The sequence below is a fragment of the Capra hircus genome, chromosome 1 (genome assembly GCF_001704415.2).
Source record: "Capra hircus breed San Clemente chromosome 1, ASM170441v1, whole genome shotgun sequence".
Lineage (NCBI taxonomy): Eukaryota > Metazoa > Chordata > Mammalia > Artiodactyla > Bovidae > Capra > Capra hircus.
In genome coordinates, this window is record NC_030808.1 from 96,445,318 (window position 1) to 96,463,504 (window position 18,187).

The 18,187-nt window shown below is 45.4% G+C and overlaps 1 protein-coding gene across 1 annotated transcript in view; it reads left to right on the forward strand.

Annotated features, from left to right (window-relative positions):
- Positions 1 to 18,187, forward strand: part of SLC7A14 (solute carrier family 7 member 14) — a 115,380-nt gene that overhangs the window by 42,559 nt on the left and 54,634 nt on the right. The window contains exon 2 of the mRNA XM_018047846.1: positions 15,364 to 15,818. Within this exon, the coding sequence (XP_017903335.1) occupies positions 15,515 to 15,818 (304 nt within the window). The 5' untranslated portion in view covers positions 15,364 to 15,514. The remainder of the gene's footprint in view (positions 1 to 15,363; positions 15,819 to 18,187) is intronic.

Below are 18,187 nucleotides of genomic sequence, written 5' to 3' on the forward strand. Positions count from 1 at the left end.
TATGTTGAATGCCTCTGACGGGTCAAGGGAGGGAGATGAGAGCTAAGATATGTCCATTGGATTTAGCAACACAGAAGTCACTGAAGACTTCAGCAATGCAGTTTTGGTGGCAAGGAAAATACAGAAGGCAGAATAAAGAAGGCCAGCGACTGACGAGATACTAAGAAGTGGAGACACCCAGGATGACAATAGCTAAAGTGTGGCAATACCTAAAGAGGGCATGGCAGTTTGGGGGAGGGGGGCTGTTTTTAATTGTTTGTTTTGTAAAATAAGCCTGTTAAGAATAATTCAAATTCTTAGAAATCATCCAAGAAATCATCAGAATTAGTTGCCTTTGAGGGAGGGAGGATAATCAACACAGAATGAAAGAAAGCCAATCTAAGAAAAGCCAGGGGACTTCCCTGGTGGTCCACTGGCTGGGACTCTGCACCCCAAATGCTGGGGGCCTGGGTTCGATACCTGGTTGGAAGGCTAGACCCTACATGCCACAACTAAGACCAGGTGCAGCCAAATAAATGAATTAAATATTAAGAGAAGCCAAGGTCACAGGACCAAGATACTTGCTTCAGGGGCAGATTCTATCTTCCTATATTGGCCTGAGCTTTGCGTAGCATCTGGGAGAATCCTGCCTCTGGGTTCCAGGTAACTCCTATCTGCTGTGTAAGGCTGATTCTTTAACCAAGTTAGAGCATTCCCTGGAAATTCCTTAAAAATTCTATCTCCAAAGTGAAGAGAGTGACAGTGATAATATTGGCTAATCTAATTCCATGGGGGAAACAGATGCTAAAACAGTTCCCTGTAACAGAGATGTATAGAAGCATAACTACAAAACCCAAGGATAAATCTGCATGGCTAGGAACAGGAACAGGCTCATTATTCTGGGATCTTCTGTTTTGTTCTGATTTTCAACTAAATATTTTTCCCTGATTTTTAAAAAATACATGCTGACCACAGAAAAGAAGAAAATAGAAATAATTTCTAATTCAATCACCCACTGATCCCTCCTTTTAACATTTTGTGTGTAAGTTGCTTAGTCGTGTCTCTTTACAACCCCATGGACTATAGCCCACCAGGCTCCTCTGTCTATGGAACTCTCCAGGCAAGAATATTGGAGTGGGTTGCCATTCTCTTCTCCAGGGGATCTTCCCGACCTAGGGACTGAGCCCAGGTCTCCAGCATTGCAGGCAGATTCTTAACCATCTGAGCCACCAGAGAAGTCCCTTTAACATTTTAGCCCTCTGCTCAGAAGAGAATGCAATTGGATCGTATACTATACAGTTTATATTCTTTATTGTTAGCTTTTAAATTTAATATATTCTGAATAATTTGCTATTATGTCATTAAATATTATTTCTGAACAATATTTTGTTGGCTGCTTAAAATTTTATTTTGAATTCCTTAAATCCACTTAACTCTGCCCTTATTTTTGGACATTCAGATTTTCCCCAATTTTCACCACTATAAATGATATTGCAACAACCATTGGGGGGAAAAAACCTGTTTTTGTACCTGATTATTTTCACATGATAGATTTCTATTCCAAACACACTTACGTCAGCTCACACTCTCACCATCAAAGTATGAAAGTATCATTTCTTTGATCCCTATTATTGAATATTTGTTTGCATTAACAATTGCTCCTTAAAGTGCTCTATGAGGAATACCTTCAAACTCAAGAACTTGCAGTTTGCAAAAATGTTAACTCAACAGCATGGAAGCAAGCACTTTTCAGTCAAATAGTTTGTAGTCTGGAAATTCATTTAAAAGTCCCCAAATGAAATCTGGCATTTCTTTGTGAGTTAAGCACCGTTGGCATTGAAATACGCTCTCTGAATTTTCAGATTTCCTAATGAAAAGACATGCTGATTGTCAGGAAAGGAACCTGCTTCCAGAAAGTTCTCTGGCTATGTATACAGAGTGTACCCCAAGGGCCTCAGACCCATGAATCCTGAGTGGGTACTATCTTCCAAGAAAGCCCAGAAGCAGGAAATGAACATGTACCCACAGGGCAAAGTGATCTCCATTTTTCAAAAAAAATATTGAATTCCAGGTTGTCAAAGTTCTCAACTATATTCTGCACAGACTGGAAAAAAAAAAATGAAGCAAACTAAAACTTAAACCCTCTCTGCTATGGTGGATACTCTATGATTTATGAGACATTTACTGCTCCGATGGGGTGAAAGACTTTTTGAGGTCTCCAAGGAGCTACATGAATCATCAACATCAAAAAATACAACTCTAACCCTGCTGCTGCTGCTGCTAAGTTGCTTCAGTCATGTCCGACTCTGTGCGACCCCATACACGGCAGCCCCGCAGGCTCCCCCATTCCTGGGATTTTCCAGGCAAGAACACTGGAGTAGGTTGCCATTTCCTTCTCCAATGCATGAAAGTGAAAAGTGAAAGTGAAGTCGCTCAGTCGTGTCCGACTTCTAGCGACCCCATGGACTGCAGCCCACCAGGCCCCTCCGTCCAAGGGATTTTCCAGGCAAGAGTACTGGAGTGGGTTGCCATTAACTGGATGTTAATGTTTTAATATTAAATACTTTTAATATTATAATATTATGAATTTTTAACTGTCTTCCCTTGACTGAATATTAAAGGATCAAAAACATAGAAAGATCATTTATTTATAACTAGGTAATATAGATAATTTGGTTTCCCAAAGGGATTTGTGAAGGCAGCCAATGAAAATAGAGTTGAATCATTTGTAAAATCTGAGACTTGGATTAAATGATTTCTGAGGTTTTGTGTTCTTTGATTTTATGCACATAGGGTACTCAACAAAGGAACTCATCCTACGTTGTAACAGAGAACAGGGATTATTACAAACTGCTATTGTCAAAGAAATCTTTCATAAAGAAATATTTATGCAGAATATTCTTTTCAGCACTGTGGGAAAACCTTCATTCGACAAACATTTGTTGATTACCTATGGCTTGCCAGACCCTGATGTGGTCCCTGAAGATTTAGCAAAAAATGAGACCGACAAATCCATACCTTCAGGAAGTTTACAGTCTAAAGAGTGTGTGTTTCAAGAACAGAGAGATCAGTGTGGCTGAACCAAAAGGGAGGGTGGCAGGCAACGACCTCTGAGATGAAGTAGATACCAGGCCACTTAGTGCTCTTCAGGCCATTGTAAAGGGCTTCTCAGGCTGTGCTTGTGGTCAAGAATCCAACTGTGCCGGAGACATAAGGGATGCGGGTTCAATCCCTAGGTCAGGAAGATCCCCTGGAGAAGGGCATGGCAACCCACTCCAGTATCCTTGCCTGGAGAACCCCGTGGACAGAGGAGCCTGGTTGCAAAGAGTTGGACGTGACTAACACGACTGAGCACACACCCAAACCATTATAAGGAACTTGGATTTTACTCTTTCCAAGATACAGCCATTTGCAGGAGATACAAGCCTTCAGGTGTATATCAATCTGTGTCAAGGCACAGATTAATATATGCTGAGTTGGGGAGAATCAGAGAAGTGGCCCAAGTGGTTAGCATACACTTAATGACAGGTGGGCTATGAGCTAAGTGCCAAAAGAACCTGAAAATGTGGATAGCTTTGGGGAGGGGAAGGTGGGGAAAATAGCAAGAAGAAGAGCTAAGAAGTAAAATCACTGTAATCATCAGAGAGACCTGCTATGTCACACTGGATGGTTATATCATCATCATGCCTGTCTTCTCGGCCAGTGTGGGAGCTCCAGGAGCAAGGAAACCATCTTCTTCTTTCTGTTTCTGCATCTTGCACACGTGATGCTCTGGACCCATTAAAGCAGATGGTGTGTACTAAAAACAGTACACACCCAGAGGAGAGAGAGGCGGGAATGTGGCATCAGGCTTTGCTGAGAACTGAAAGTTCATGAAGCATGTATAATAACCTACATCCGTCAAATTTATGTTCCATCCACTTGTCTGTTGATTACTGCATCACATAGAAATGGCCGTTTTCAAAATGTGAAGGACCTGCTTGAAATTATCTGACTTAAAATATAGACTCTTTAGAAGGGTAGAAATTTCCTCTGGGGGCCTTGGAAGGAAACACAGAGCCAGGAATCTCCAGAATAACTGGATCAAAGAACAAAGGGCTCTGGGTATGTGCTGACACAGTGATGAGGGAACACAAAACAAGTTTCAGACATAAGCTCCATACCCAAGGCACAACGTCATACCAACTGCAGTCACGAGTGCGTGAGGGAGCTTCTCACATCGGCAGTTCTGTTCAGCATTTCCAGGGAGAGAAGCTGCATGGATGTATCTACTGAAGGCGATTCTCCTGAGCAGTGCTGAGGAAACCAGCCAGTTAATAATGAAAAGCATTTATTAAATCCCTGCAAGACTCGTGCTTCTCCAAATTAGATGAAGAAATTCCCACTGAGGCCAAGTCACTAGGAAAACTCCTGAGGAACATTAAACATCCTCAGCTCCTCTAAAAGAGCATTACCACCTAGACAGGGATCATCCCAAGCCTGGCACAGCAATAATTTCATACAGAAAAAATATAGGCAGCTCTGTCCGCCGTCTTAAATGTACAGCAGTAGGAAGAGCACTGGTGTGAGGTCAGGGGGAAGAAGGAGAGGAAGATGATGTCAGGTGGGGATATCCTCCCTGACCTGGTACTGGAGGAGAAAGGGCTTCCCTGCAGGAGATACAGGTTCAACCCCTGGGTCAGAAATCCCCTGGAGAAGGAAATGGCAACCTGTTCCAGTATCCTTGCCTGAAGAACCTCATGGACAGAGGAGCCTGGTGGACTATAGTCCATGGGGTCTCCAAAGAGTCAGACACGACTGAGCAAGTAAAACAACAAAAAATATGTGTGTGTGTGTGTGTATCTGAATCACTTTGCTGTACACCGAAACTAACACATAATAAGTCAATGAAAATTAGTATTTTAAAAAACTTTTTTCAGAAAAAAAGAAAAAAGATAGATGTAATTAACATATTGAAATTTAACATATTGCTTGTTACTGCAGCAAGAGCTTATTAATGCAGTCAATAACTTTTTAGAAACAGAAAAAGAACTAGCACACTTTGTAAAGGAAGCTGAAATGATACCACCTCTTTTGCATAGCTATTCAGATGTCATAGATTCAAACTCTCCTTTAAAAATCTTCCAAGCAAAACAAAGTCAGCTGTGTCTGAGATCTCATATACAACATAAATGGGCTAGCACATTGGTAAGTAATGTGGTAGGTGATCAAGAAATGACTGAGGTAGGCTTGATCAATCAAACACTTCGCAAAGAAGTTATTGGGAAGATTAGCAATCTGAAAATCAGGAGCCCTGGTGTTAAAGCCAATTGTACGTCTGAGTGAGTCTGTCAGGCTCATGATTTAGGAGATACATGTATACACAAACACAGCCAGACAGATCAAAAACATCTCCCTTAACACTCTGGTCCAAAACTGTCACCATGATAAACTGCAGCCTGCCCAGGAAGTACAAATCAGAAAGTGAAAGGTCTGGAAGCTGTACCACATGAGACATTGCTGATCACTGAAGAAACTGAGGATGTTTAGTCTAGGGAAGATAAGACTCCAAGAGACATGTTAGCTGCCTTCAAAGACTTGAGGATGTTCCCATAAACAGATTAGCCCTAATCTGAACAGATACAGACAACAAAACGGGGGACAACAGGAGAAATTTACCAGGACATCCATCTCAACTCAATTTGCTAGGTGTTCTATTCAGATGGCATAGACCCGGGGATTCACATATATCTGACCTGTATCTGGCCACCCATGTAAAACCACAGCGACTGACAGACGAGTGACTCCACAGTTGAGACACAAACATAGAGCTGCAGCTGACGAGCTTGGAACAAACAGAAGAGCAACAGAAGCCGGGACCTCAGCAGGGAGTCTGCCACCAAAGACTCTGGCCAAGTAAGCCTCAGTGAGCCACACATTGATGGTCCGGGGCTTCCCAGGGGACGCTAATGGTAAAGAGCTCACCAATCAGGAGGCATAAGAGACATGGGTTCAATCCCTGGGTCGGAAGATCCCCTGAAGGAGAGCGTGGCAGCCCACTCCAGTGTTCTTGCCTGAAAAATCCCATGGACAGAGGAGACTGGCACACTGCAGTCCATAGGGTCACAAAGCGTTGGACAAGACTGAAATGACTTAGCACGCATGAAGGTCAGAAGGAGGTTGTGCTTTCAGAGATAGGGCGGTGACTATAGATGAACCCACCATGCCCTAACCACCAGCACGCATATGCGTCTGGGGCAGAAAAGTCAAAGGTGTAAGAGTATGCGAGCAGATGTAACATTCAAAGATCCAAGCAAATCTGCCAAGGACTGTCTTTAGATAATAAAAGACAGGAAAGGAGAAAGCCTTTCTCTAAAAGCTTGAGACAGGCAAACATGAGCACCTAGGATTGCAATACCAAGGTGTACAGTCTGCAGCCAGAGGATCCAGGAGGTTTCAGCAGAGAAGAGTTGTGGGTGAGGGCTGGCTGGGCAGCAGGCCAAGGGCCCCTGAGAGCTGCCTAGTCGGGGTGGGAGGGCGTGTCAGCATTAGGGAACAGAAAGACCTGGTCATCCACCAGAGCTGGGTGATGCTAGCACACGGCTGTTCCCCGGCTCCCATGCATGCCAGGCCCTGTGCTACAAGTGCCATACATGTTAACTCTGATCCTCCCCACAGCCCTGTGAGCTAGTTCAGTTCAGTTCAGTTAAATTCAGTCACTCAGTTGTGGCCAACTCTTTGCAACCCCATGAATCGCAGCATGCCAGGCCTCCCTGTCCATCACCAACTCCCGGAGTTCACTCAGACTCACGTCCATCGAGTCGGTGATGCCATCCAGCCATCTCATCGTCTGTCATCCCCGTCTCCTCCTGCCCCCAATCCCTCCCAGCATCAAGGTCTTTTCCAATGAGTCAACTCTTCACATGAGGTAGCCAAAGTATTAGAGTTTCAGCTTCAGCATCAGTCTTTCCAATGAACACCCAGAACTGATCTCCTTTAGGATGGACTGGTTGGATCTCCTTGCAGTCCAAGGGACTCTCAAGAGCCTTCTCCAGCACCACAGTTCAAAAGCATCAATTCTTTGGTGCTCAGCTTTCTTCATAGTCCAACTCTCACATCCATACATGGCCACTGGAAAACCCACAGCCTTGACTAGATGGACCTTTGTTGGCAAAGTGATGTCTCTGCTTTTTAATATGCTATCTAGGTTGGTCATAACTTTCCTTCCAAGGAGCAAGCGTCTTTTAATTTCATGGCTATAATCACCATCTGCAGTGACTTTGGAGCCCAAAAAAATAAAGTCTGACACTGTTTCCACTGTTTCCCCATCTATTTCCCACGAAGTGATGGGACCAGATGCCATGATCTTAGTTTTGTGAATGCTGAACTTTAAGCCAACTTTTTCACTCTCCTCTTTCACTTTCATCAAGAGGCTTTTTAGTTCCTCTTCACTTTCTGCCATAAGGGTGGTGTCATCTGCCTATCTGAGGTTATTGATATTTCTCCAGGCAATCTTGATTCCAGCTTGTGCTTCTTCCAGCCCAGCGTTTCTCATGATGTACTCTGCATAGAAGTTAAATAAGCAGGGTGACAATATACAGCCTTGACACACTCCTTTTCCTATTTGGAACCAGTCTGTTGTTCCATGTCTAGTTCTAACTGTTGCTTCCTGACCTGCATACAGATTTCTCAAGAGGCAGGTCAGGTGGTCTGATATTCCCATCTCTTGAAGAATTTTCCACAGTTTCTTGTGATCCACACAATCAAAGGCTTTGGCATAGTCAATAAAGCAGAAATAGATGTTTTTCTGGAACTCTCTTGCTTTTTCGTGAGCTAGTTAGTGCCCTTCTTATCCCATTTTATAGTCGGCACCAGCCAGGCAGAGAGAGGCTCATAGCTAGGAAAGGCAGAGTGAGACTTTGAACCTAGGAAATATGGCTTCTGAATTAGGTCCTGAACCAGAAGCCAGGAGCTCAGGGCAGAGGATAAGCAGTGAAGCTGGGGATGAGGGTGGAGGGGCTAGCACACGACCTGGGTACAGGAGTAGGGAGGAACCTCCGAAGGCTTCTTCACATCCTGCGGTTGCAAGGAGGGGCTCTTCAAACCTGGCACCTTCAACTGCAAGTTCCATTTGCCTGGGTGAAGAATCCACCTGCAGTGCAGGAGACTCGGGAGACGCAGGCTCGATCCCTGGGTCGGGGAGATCCCCTGGAGAAGGAAATGGCAACTCAGTCCAGTATTCTTGCCGGAGAAACCCCATAGACAGAGGAGCCTGGAAGGCTACAGTCCGTGGGGTCACAAAGAGTTGGACAAAACTGAGCAGGCCTGCATGCAAGCAAGGTACAGAAAGGAAAAAAAAAAAGACGAGAAGGATTTTGCTGCAATCCTAACTGTCCAGCCACATGAGGGGCAGCTCCCGTCAGCCACTGCTTCCTGCTGCTCCAGATGTTCCAACAAAGGCCTGCTCCCGGGGAGAGTCAGGAAGGGATTTCTGTAATCCCTTCGTGTATTTGCAAAATCAGGCAGGAAAGATTTGAAGCTGGTTACTGTTTTGTTTGCCTTCATTTACTCCCTCTCCTCACCTCCAAAGGCAGGCTCCAACCTAATTCGATAATCCTACCTGGCCGATAAACTTCCAAGCCATAATTATTCTCATCCTCACACAAACCCGCTCTTACCATCATTATCCATGGAGCCCACTGAACCCTCAAGCATGCAGGCCAACACCACAAGGATGCCTCCCTCCTCCCAAGGGCCCCGCAAGCCTTCCTTAGTTATAGCTGTGAAGTATTTTGAGAAACCTGAATTAAAGTGCTAGAGAAAGCACAACACACATTTATTGCTCATCTTGGAAAGACAACAGCAATAAGCTTCCAAACTCCCTTTGATTAGCATAATCTGGGGGTAATGAATATGGATATTGTCAATAGTCACTTAGAAGCATGTTTTCTTTTGCACATTTTGTTCTCTCCAGTAAATTTCCAACCAAGAAAGGAAATGCCCCCAAGTCCCTGCCTGCATCAATAAAGCAAGCACTCAGAGGAATTACATGGGGGGAAACAGAGCCAGGAAGGAATTCTCACCACCTTCAACCTTTCTTCTAGCTGATTTTCAGTGTTTTCACCATAATTTCTGATTATCAAATTGAAACTCTCAGTTCCCTAACCCATCTGGTTCTTTTCTCAGTGTCCTTGTGACAGTTTCTGATGAAGGGCTATCAGAACAAATATCCCAAATGGTATCCCAGACAGCACAGCATCCATAGTCACCGCCTGAAAAAGACAGCTGCTGAGAGGCACAGGTACCTGCCTAGGAAGAGAAAGAGGAAGTACCTGGGGGCCTTAGGACCTCACGTGGAGAATGGCAATGGGTCAGTCAGGGTTTCTCCAGAGAAAGAGAACCAAGAGGATTTATAGAGATACTATATATATGAGGAGGGTTCCTTAGAGGAATTGGCTCACGTGTTATAGAGGCTGAGAAGTCCCATGATCAGCTATGTGCAGGCTGGAGAACCAAGAAAGCTGGTGGTATCAGTCAGTCAGATACCAAAGGCCTGAAAATTTGGGAGGGGCCAGTGGTGTGAGTCTTAGTCTAAGTCTGAAAGCTCAGGAACCACAGGACTTCCCTGGTGGTCCAATGATTAACACTCTGTGCTTCCAATGCCAGGGGCGCTAGATCGGTCCCTGGCCAGGAAACTAAGATCCCACATGTTGCATGGAGCAGCCAATAAATAAATGATTTTTAAAAAGAACCAGGATCACCAATGTACAAGGAAAGGAGAAGATGAATGTCTCTGCTCAAGCAGAATCAGTGAATTCACCCCTCCTCTGCCTTTTTGTTCTATCAGGCCCTCAACGGATCAGACGATGTCCACCCATGCTGTTTCGTCCTAATCTCTTCCAGAAACACCCTCACAGACATATCCATAAGTACTAATAGTTTACCAGTCAGCTTGACACATAAAATTAATCATCCCAGGCAGTATCTGGTTTTCTACACCAGCACTGCAGTCGTTATTAACATGGCAGTGGACCCCCACCCTGCAGTGTTAGAATGAGCAAGGGAACGCTAAGGAATCTCTATGTTGATGCCACAACTCAGACCAATTAAACTGGGGCCCCTGGGGTTGAGAGTCCTTTGGACTGCAAGGAGATCCAACCAATCCATTCTGAAGGCGATCAGCCCTGGGATTTCTTTGGAAGGAATGATGCTAAAGCTGAAACTCCAGTACTCTGGCCACCTAATGTAAAGAGTTGACTCATTGGAAAAGACTCTGATGCTGGGAGGGATTGGGGGCAGGAGGAAAAGGGGACGATGGAGGATGAGATGGCTGGATGGCATCACTGACTTGATGACGTGAGTCTGAGTGAACTCCGGGAGTTGGTGATGGACAGGGAGGACTGGCGCGCTGTGATTCATGAGGTCGCAAAGAGTCGGACACGACTGAGCGACTGAACTGAACTGAACTGGGGTTGAGACCAAGCACCAGTATTCCTGAAAGATCCCCAGGGAATTCCCCAGTGTAGCCAAGTTGGAGAACAGGGCGGCCGTCGGCAGCAGGCCCACACCTCACTCCCCTTTGTATGCTGGTCCTGGGATTAACATGTCAAGCAGCACGAGCCTTCAGTGACCAACAATGACCTTTTTAATAATGTGAATCACATTGTGTTGCCACCTTAATAAAATCCTCCCATGGCTTCTCATGGCTCTTAGAGTCAATGCAAGCCCCTCATCTTGGCTTGACAGACCCTCAGCAGTACGAGTTTGCACACCTCAGGCGGGAGAAGGGAAAAGTGTTAGTTGCTCAGTCATGTCTGACTCTTTGCCACCCATGGGCTGTAGCCCCTTTCATACCATTCATGGAGTTTTCAAGGCAAGAATACTGAAGTGGCTTGCCATTCCCTTATCCAGAGGATGAAGCACAAGCTGGAATTACGATTGCAGGGAGAAATATCAATAACCTCAAATATGAAGATGACACCACCCTTATGGCGGAAAGTGAAGAGGAACTAAAAAGCCTCTTGATGAAAGTGAAAGAGGAGAGTGAAAAAGCTGGCTTAAAACTCAACACACAAAAGACGAAGATCATGGCATCTGGTCCCATCACTTCATGGCGAATAGATGGGAGAAACAATGGAAACAGTAAGAGACTTTATTCTGGGGGGCTACAAAATCACTGCAGAGGGTGGCTGCAGCCATAAAATTAAAAGATGCTTGCTCCTTGGAAGAAAAGCTATGACCAACCTAGACAGTATACTAAAAAGCAGAGACATTACTTTGCCAACAGAAGTCCTAGTTAAAGCTATGGTTTTTCCAGTGGTCATGTATGGATGTGAGAGTTGGACTGTGAAGAAAGCTGAGCACCTAAGAACTGATGCGTTTGAACTGTGGTATTGGAGAAGATCCTTGTGAGTCCCTTGGACTGCAAGGAGATCAAACCAGTCTATCCTAAAGGAAATCAGTCCTGAATATTCAATGGAAGGAGTGATGCTGAAGCTGAAACTCCAATACTTTGGCCACCTGATGCAAAGAACTGACTCACTGGAAAAGACCCTGTTGCTGGGAAAGATTGAAGGCGGGAGGAGAAGGGGACGACAGAGGATGAGATGGTGGGATGGCATCACTGATTCGATTGACATGAGTTTGAGCAAGCTCCGGGAGTTGATGATGGACAGGGAAGCCTGACATGCTGCAGTCCATGGGGTCACAAAGAGTCGGACATGACTGAGCAACTGAAATGAACTGGACTGGACTGTAGCCTACCCAGCTCCTCTGTCCAGGCAAGGAATTTCAAGGAATGTCCAGGAATTTCCCAGGCAAGAATACTGGAGTGGTTGCCATTTCCTTCTCCAGGGGATCGTTCTGACCCAGGGATGGAACCCAGGTCTCCCACATTACAAGTGGATTCTTTATAGGCTGGGCCACCGGGAAAGCCCTCAGGCAGGGGAGCTGAAACTAACTCTGCAAGCGGGGCCAAGGGCCAGCTCTGCCCTAATGCGCTTCATGACGACAGAGGAGCTACTGGACACCCGGCCTTCTCTGCCTCGTGCGTCAGTGCAGGTTTGCCTAGGATTCAACCAGTTGACACACGTAACACTCTAACACAGCGCCTGACTCCTCCTCGTCACCCCGACCCAGTGTCATTCATTCCCCAAAGCAGTCATCCCGCCTCCCCTCTGACCTGGCTCTGCAGGACACTCTCCCTGACACCTGGCATGACTTCCCACCTCTCGGGAGCCAATGCTACGACTACAGAGACCCCCTCGCCCCTTCACTGCCCTGTTTTATTTTCTTTATAGCCTGTATTCATTCACCAGGGCTGCTATAACAAAGTATCACAAACTGCATGACTTAAACAACAGAAATGCATTATCTCACAGTTCTGGAGGCTACAAGTCTGAGATCAAGGTTCAGAAGTGTGGGTTTCTTCTGAGGGCTTTGAGTAAAAATCTGTTGCAGGGCTCTCTCCTAGGTTCTGGTGCCTGGCTGGCAGCCCTTGGTGTCCTCTGGAAGGTAGATGCATCACCATGATGTCTGCCTACATCTTCACATCCCATACTCCCTGTGTGTCTAAAATTCCTCTTTTTATAAGAACACCAGTCATGTTGGATTAGGGTCCCATCCTACTCCAGTGCAGCTTCATCTTAGTTACCGCTGCAGAAACTGTTTCCAAATGAGGTCACTTTCTCAAGCACTGAGGGTTAAGGCTTCAACATATAAATTTGTGGGGAGGGGATACTGTTCAACCCATAGCATACTTTCATCCGTCTCTAGAATGATCTGGTTTTCTTTTTCTATCTGTGTATTGAATTATCTTGTCTCTCCTCACTGAATGTCATTGCTTATATTGCCCGATTGTCCTGCAATGGCCATGCTATGCCTTTGTCACACACAAAAAATAATAAAAGATAAGTCTTTCAGAAAAAAAAACAAAAATGAACCTTCTCCCTTGCACTGTGATTTGGGTGACTATCTCATCTCCAGTTCTAGACTGGAAACTCCATGAGAGCAGGGACTGTGTCTTTGCATCCCTGAGCTTAATACCATGCCTGCTCGTAACAGATGCTCAGTACATACTGGCTGGGTTGGATTAAACAGATATGTACACTGATTTCCCCCCAGGAGCTCAAGAGCTCAAGTAGAGCACTGTTCTTGCAGCCTTCCAGATATACCTGTTCTCACAAATCTGGAAATCTCGATAATGTTAGCACTCTAAGCTTTTGAATGACACTGCCATATACAGTGGCACGATTCAACTATACTGATATCCTAGATGTTGTTAAGAATTAACACACAGCATGAAGCAAAGCTGTCAGACCTAGGAGGGAATTAAACCAGTAGGTCCATCACCCAATCCCTGTGAACTAAACTGCCACATTTCACCTAATTCTTCTAATCAGGTTGTGTTTGCAATGTCTTTAGAAGCAGACAAGTGTTACATCAAGTGCTAAGTAGTATTAATTAATAATATTTGTCTATTACACCAGCTGGTACTTGCTATAAATGTAAATGTTCTAAGCCTATCAGTATAGTACCTGGAATCAATGTTCTAGCTGTACTTTAAAAATTCTTCATAGAATTTTATAAAGCCTCTGACTTCCAAGTCTTCCCTGGTAACTCAGATGGTAAAGAATCAGCCAGCAAGGCAGGAGACCTGGGCTGAATCCCTGGGTCAGGAAGATCCCCTGGAGAAGGGAATGGCAACCCACTCCAGTATTCTTGCCTAGAGAATTCCATCGACAGAGAAGCCAGGCAGGCTACAGTCCATGGAGTCACAGAGAGTCGGACATGACTTAGTGACTGACGCTTTAACACTGACTTGCAAAGAAAGTCTCTGGAGAAGGAAATGGCAACCCCCTCCAGTATTCTTGCCTAGAAAATCCCACGGATGGAGGAGCCTGGTGGGCTACAGTCCATGGGGTCGCAAAGAGTCAGACATGTCCAAAGAAAGTAGCTTCATATAATCTTTGCATTTTCTGTAACAACTTGACAAAATTTTAGAACTCATCTATTACAACAGTTCTCAAATCTATCAGACCAAGCATTCTTTTTTATAATAAACGTTTTGACACACCCTTCTTTAAAGTCCTAAAGCAAAATTCATGAGTAACCTGCCTGTATATAACTTATTTCAGTATATAAACACTCAGGCAAGTACAAATATTGTCATAAGATGCTGGTACTGTATGAAAAATCACTGTCAACATGCCAGTTGCAAATGACACCTTTGCGGGCTGTTATAGGTGTGCTGAATGGGCGATGCAGTACCATGGGTTGCACTGAAAGGGGGTCTTGGTTTTCCAAAATGGTGATGAACTCCTTTCAAGTTTCAAATGAAAGAATTTACAATCTTCCTTCAATATATTCTATAATTGCCTTCCTGGAAAAGCCAAGAGACTGGTCTACTAAAAACATCTAAAATAGTCTCTTATGGTTATATGTTAAACAGGGATAGGTTTCAGTTCACATCCTCATAACCAGATTCTTCACCTACAAGAATATCCAATGAGACCTCTGAAGATAGTATGATATCACCCAACACGTTTAGCATCTCTGGGCCCCACCCACCAAATGCCATGGGCACTGTCCCTACCCCAACCTCTGAGAGCAAAAAATTCTCAAAACTTTCCATTTCTTTAGAGAACAAAATTCCAAGACAATCCCATGGGGTGGCTCTGCCCCTCTTGAGATCTAACTTTACATCTTTATATTAAAAAATGAGGATTTGTGTCCCCAAAGAATGTGCTCAAAAATCACAGACCAAACTTTAGCAGAGCCAGGTAAGAAGCATTTGTGGGTTGACAGAAAAGCATCTTCCACCTGCCAGGCATTGTCTTAAGATCTTTCTGTGTATGGGTATCCAACTCTTTGCAAACCCATGGACTGTAGCCTGCCAGGCATCTCTGTCCATGGAATTCTCCAGGCAAGAATACTTAAGTGGGTTGCCATTTCCTTCTCCAGGGGATCTTCCTGATCTAGGGATAAAACCTGGGTCTCCTGTATTACAGGCAGATTGTTTACCATCTGAGCTACCAGGGAAGCCCCTAAGATCTTTTTAGACAAACACTTATTTAATTCTCACATCAACACAAGGCAGGAGGCTTGACCATCCCCACTGTACAGTTGAAACTGACATACAAAGACATGACATAACTTACTGCAGGTCCCGTGGCCGAGCCCTAATCAGACCACCCTCTTCAGAAGGACCATGCAACACAGCGCAAACTACAGACTGTCATTTAGGACTGGGAGGGACACAAAGCGGGAAAAGCAACCCTCTGCGTTATGAATACACAGGACAGATCAGTTCCACCAGTTCCGTGCACCGACCTCTACCTATGTCTGCAAGTCGTGGTTTGTTCCCCGCTTGGTCTCACCTTCCTCTTTCTTGTGTGTTTCCTGCAGACATTCATGCCCAGGAGAAGGCTGCTGCAGGTCCCTCTGGACCTTTCCTGAAAGGGAGATCCCCATTCACTAGATGAGTTCCAGAAGCAGCCACTGAGGCTTCTGCAGCCCACCTCTGTCAGCTGACCTTCACCACTGCCTGTCTCTCAGGATGAGTGGCTTCCTCACCTCCCTCGACCCCCGGCGAGTGCAGTGGGGGGCCGCCTGGTATGCCATGCACTCTCGGATCCTGCGCACCAAACCGGTGGAGTCCATGCTGGAGGGAACTGGGGCCACCACGGCACATGGCACCAAGCTAGCCCAAGTGCTCACCACCATGGACCTCATCTCGCTCGGCGTCGGCAGCTGCGTGGGCACGGGGATGTACGTGGTGTCTGGACTGGTGGCCAAAGAGATGGCAGGACCCGGTGTCATTGTGTCCTTCATCATTGCAGCCGTTGCATCCATACTCTCAGGTAAGCCTCTCGATGAAGGCGAAGGCCGTGCTTGCCAGCCTGTTACCGTTCCTCCCACTCTTCTGGAGTATTCAGTAGTGAGAGGCGTGAAATGGTAGACCTTTTTTCTTTGACTAACAGGGAGTTCAGCGCTAGGTTTGGCTCATTGGAGTAGCTTCCTTTTCCTTTGGTTTCTCCATCCAAATAATTACTCTGGTGCCTACCCACTGCCCAATGTCTCATTCCCTGTCATGTCCCAATGGCTCTATTTTTATTCTAAGTCTCCTTTCATAGGAAGGTAGGTCAGTTCCCTTTGAGTGTGTGTGTTGCGGGGGGTGGGGGGGGGCGGGGATATAGCCAAGATATAAATAATAAATAATGGATAGGCAGAGTAGCAAAATGACACGTCAGTAAACCTGATGTGATTGGGACTTGACGAGCCCCAAACTGGCATTGTGATCTCCAAGGAGGAGGAAACCAAGCTAGGAAACGTAAAGCATTGTGAGAACCACAAAGCACCACCTGCTGCAAGCGCTTCAACAGCTTGACATTCTGCAGTGGTAGCTCGGCAAGCCCCTTCTCTCTCCTTGAGAAAAAATCATAAAGCTCATTCATTTGTTTTTTTTTTTTTAAATAAGGCACCAGGGCTTACATACTGATAGTTTATGAAACAGCGCTATTTCTCTTTCCTCTTTCCTCCTCTTGAGTTGGGGTCCACAGTATTTTCCCAGAATGCCAGGGATGGGTCAATGGAAACCCTGAAAAAGAAGGGAAACGTCTTGCTCTTGATGCTTATACTGCAAAAGCTCAAGGTGGATTTGAGGGTGGAAAATCCCGTGGGTCAACTCGTGTCTTGGCAATGAATGCTGTGGCCTCTTCAAATGTTTCTGAAACAGTAAAGGTGCTGACTTATACTGGGAGTTCTGTGTACTAATGCATACGACCACAAGGAGAGTTCCGCACTAGTGTCACACATCCAGGCTAAATAGTCTTCATCTTTATGGGATGCACGGGCTTCCCGGGTGGCATTAGTAGTAAAGAACCCACCTGCCAATGCAGGAGAAGCAAAAGATGTCTTCCCTCTAGGTTGGGAAGGTTCCCTTGGAGTAGGAAATGGCAACCCACTCCAGCAATCTCACCTGGAAAATTCCATGGACAGAGGAGCCTAGTGGGCTACAGTCCATGGGGTCACAAACACTCAGACACAACTGAGCACACATCCACACATGCACACACATGGGATGCACAGACCAGAGACATGCAACCACAAAGCACACTGCTTTACGTCTGTCATCTTTTTAATGTGATGAGAAAAATAATTCCAGACTGATGTGAAATATTTATCTCCTGCCATGGCTTATATCCTTGTTGGTTTTACCACTATCTTTTCCTTAAGTCATTCTCTAATGTGCCTGAATATCCTAATAACTGAGATTCCTGCAGAAAAGAGGATTTTTTTCCTTATAGATGAAAATAAATTTTATTCACATGAATGAATCCTGTGGATGCTTGAAATTCTATTAACCTGATTGCAATCATTTTCAAACTTGTTTGGCAAAGAAATTATTTGGGGGAAGATGCCAGATTCTTACTCACCATAAATTTATAAATCTAAAAATGTCAGCATACAGATCAGAATAGCAACGGTAAGACAAAAGGCAGGCATGTAACCACATGTCCTACAGAAGGCATAGGGCAGATGGCTAAGGTCCCGCCTGGTCAATGCAGACCACTTGCTCTCTGCTCAGTCGCTCAGTTGTGTCCAACTCTTTGTGGCCCTATGGACTCTAACCCTCCAGCTCTACTGTCCATGGATTTTTCAGGCAAGAATGCTGGAGTGAGTTGCCATTTCCTTCTCCAAGGGATCTTCCCAACCTAGGGATCAAACCCGCATCTCCTGCATTGGCAGGTAGATTCTTTACCTGCTGAGCCATCGGGTAAGCCCCACAGTCTCCTCTGTGTTCCCCACAGTCTCCTCTCTGTCCCATTCTATTGTGCCCCAGTCCCCCAAACCCACAATAGTTCCCACAGGTGAATCCCCACAGCTTATCCTTCATGGCGCTAGCTTACATTTAGAAATCAGAACCAGGCCCAGTCACATTCTGGGAGCCTCTCCCTCTCTAACTGTGCTCGTGTGTAACCTAGACCGGGGCTCTGGAGGGAGTACGGACACCACAGAAATCAGCAAACACTACAAATCAGCATTTGTTTGTTTGTTGTTTTCAGAGAGTGCATTGTTATACGTTAACCAGCACATCACTGGCCCAGCTTCTCTGAAGGCCCCAGTACCATCCAGTAACTCCACCAGGCACCAAAAGAAAGTCCTGCTTCTCCCCCATTAGGGACACTCCTCTCTGCACCTGGTCTCAGCCATAATACTGCTCTACCCT